The sequence below is a fragment of the Thermobia domestica genome, chromosome 13 (assembly GCF_964235325.1).
Source record: "Thermobia domestica chromosome 13, izTheDome1.hap1.1, whole genome shotgun sequence".
NCBI classification, from domain to species: Eukaryota; Metazoa; Arthropoda; class Insecta; order Zygentoma; family Lepismatidae; genus Thermobia; species Thermobia domestica.
In genome coordinates this window covers 62,365,536-62,368,604 of record NC_137466.1, presented here as the reverse complement: position 1 = coordinate 62,368,604, position 3,069 = coordinate 62,365,536, and the positions used below count along the sequence as shown (strand labels likewise).

Sequence of the window (3,069 nt, the reverse complement as noted above, 5' to 3'; positions counted from 1 at the left end):
ACCCCTATCAGATCTAAAATGGCGTCCTTTCAAGTGTTATTTAAGTTTGGGAAATAAGTACACGTAATAGTTAGACGGAGCTAAATCTGCGTAATAAGAATGATGATCTAGACATTGAAATCCTACATTATGCAATGTCAGTTTTGTTCGCAGAGGCTTGATGGACAGTTGTATTCTTCTGAAGGAACAGGATTCCTTTGTTTTCATTTTCCGCGGCGTTGAACTTCGAATTTTTCTTTCAGTTTTGTAAGTAATGTAGAGGTTCTGGATTAAATATCTGACCGTAGCGGAGGTAGTCTATGAGTACGACTCCATACTTATCCCAGAAGAATGTTGCAAACAGTTTCTCAACCTACTTCTGTGTCTTGAACTTCTTGGGGCGAGGGAGAAATGAGTGCTACTACTCAATATACTGTTGTTTCGTTTCAGGATCATAGTGGTAGAACCATATTTCGTCCATGGTTAGTATTCGTGAGCGAAATTGATCAGCATTACGGTCAAATTGGAAGAAGACTTTTCTTAATGCCGTCACACCTTTATTCTCCTGACAGATCTTTTTGGAACCCATTATACTGAGAACTTGCGCATACCCAAGCCATTCTGAATTATGCTACCGATGCGTTCCAAAGAAATGCCCAGAATCTCTGACACAAGTTTTGCTGAGAAGGTAAAAACTGCGAAAGGGGGGTGCAGCCAAACCTCAGACTATAATAAGTATATCGTGAGTTTACTATACACTTTAAAAACTATATAAATAATAGCTTAAATTATTTTTGCCAGTCAAAAACTGGAGTGACCTAGGCCCTCCGGCCCCGGGCTATATCCACCATTGGCTGAAATGCTGCAATTTTCAAGAATAATGTCACAAATTGCATCCATGACTTCAGGAAGAGTCATTGCTTTTAACCATCCTGGATGTAAAGCATAATTTGTTGAGAAATCGCCACGTTTAAACTAAGCCATTTACTTCTTCACCACTGTATATAACGGGGGAGAGTCCCGTGGTGTTTCACTGATTTCCTAATTATTTACTTCGGTGACTTTCCTTGGTGGAACAAAAATCTTATAACAGTTAGGATCTGGATGTTCGTGAAATTATCTGTTTGGGCACACATAATCACTTCGGAGGCCTGAGAAACAATAAGAATTCCATTATTAATATGAAAATTTGTATTTGTACGTACTGAGATATGTTTTTCTAAACTACGGTTTCATTTCTCTACCTAGTACCTACACTCCTTCTGGATTGGACTACAACATTTTCAGCAGCTCCTCGTAAATTTTCTCTCTCTCCCTCTCCTATATATATATATATCGAGATAGATAGAGAGAGAGAGAGATACGTAGCATATAGTACTAGACGCATGTGTTACTTGTTGCATACGCGAAAGTAATTCAATTCTTATGTTTAGGCTTCAAAAGTTTCATTGGAAAATATTTCATGTGCAGACGTTACTTTTTGTTAGTTACAAATTTTACTTGAAATAAGTTTAATTTATAATCATGTAGGTCTAATACAAAAACAGCAATGAAATACACAATGTAATGTAAAATAAGTCAAACGTAATAAATACAGAGACTCACTTTAATATTCGGCCACCACATTGTATTGGAGTTTTATCTTATATTATGAACTACAGTAAAGTAAAGTGGTAATACTGTTTATGCTATGTGAAACCTCTATATTTTCTGCAACTTTTTACAAAAATTAAACCATATAATTTTAACTCTAACGTACAAAACTCAGAATATTTCTTCTCAAACACAAAATATTATAATCACTTTAATATTCGGCCACCACATAATGTGGAACTTTCTTGTCGCGTTCTTCGATGCAAGAAAAATGTTTTAATACCTAGTTGGATATCCTTTATTGCGTATCACCCCTTTCAAGTGATTTTTGCATATTTCCAGTTATTTTTGCGGTATATTCAGGAGCAATATTGGCCCATTCTTCTGTTAACCTTCTTCCAAGTTCCTCCTTTGAAGTTACCGCCACTTTCCGAACTCTAGCGTCGAGGTTATCCGACAAATTTTCAATGGGATTGAGGTCCGGATTTTGTGGTGGAGTTTCGATAACTTCGGAGCAGTTGTACAGAAGCCACTCATGTACAACATACGCCTTATGTTTTGGGTCGTTGTCGTGATAAAATTTAAAAGTCTCGCGGATTCCAAATTTGTCAGCACTCTTGTGTAAAGTCTCTTTTAGAATGCTGAGGTATTGTTCGTTTGTTATTTTAGCATTTATAAACCTGAGTTCATTCACACCGACAGCAGATATGAACCCCCAAACCATTATGTTACCACCACCATATTTGACTGTTACTAGTAAATTAAGTTTCCTTAGTTCTTCAGTAGCCTTTCGCCACACTAGAACCCTGCTATCTGACTTTAAAATGTTGAATTTGCTTTCCTCAGCAACAATAAAATCTTTCAATCATCCTGTTCCACTTGCACGTAGATTTTAGCGAACTGAAGCCGTTTCTTTCTGCTCACCTTGTTGACAAATGGTTTCTTTCTAGCTACCTTTCCGTGGTATCCTTCGTTTCTCAGTACTTTCCAAACAATCTCTGGGTGTCCTTGCAACAATTCCGCTGCAATCTTCGGTGCACTTAATTTTGGGTTTTTCTTAACTTTCCTCACACACACACGTTTGTCTCGTTCATTTAGCTTGCTAGGGCAACCCTTCTGCTTCACGGATTCTATCCTGTTTTCGTTCTTATAACGTCGCAAGATATCACCGACTGTACTTCGTGGTATATTCAAGAGACGGACAATATACATATTGGAATATCCCTTTTATGGCAAAAAATGACCAGCTGGTACTGCTCAAACGTTGTGTTACAATTTGTTCGCCCCATTGGAAGTGTTATACTACAAAGCCAATACCCATGCACACTTTCTAACACGAAGACGAGAAATGAGTTAACAATACGACTTTCCTTCCCCCAATCATATTGTCCTGTAAACTGGAGATACAGCAGTAAGACCATCAAATCACTTTAGTGACCGAATATTAAAGTGGCATGATATGAAGGCAGTTTGAAGAAACATAGCAGTTAGTTAGGC

General features: G+C 37.6%; 1 protein-coding gene across 1 annotated transcript; it reads right to left on the bottom strand.

Annotated features, from left to right (window-relative positions):
- Positions 1–2,433: 2,433 nt before the first annotated feature.
- LOC145667618 (uncharacterized) lies at positions 2,434–2,784 on the bottom strand. Its single transcript, XM_081735081.1, has one exon. The coding sequence runs from the start codon at positions 2,782–2,784 to the stop codon at positions 2,434–2,436; it is 351 nt and encodes a 116-aa protein (XP_081591207.1).
- Positions 2,785–3,069: the final 285 nt, after the last annotated feature.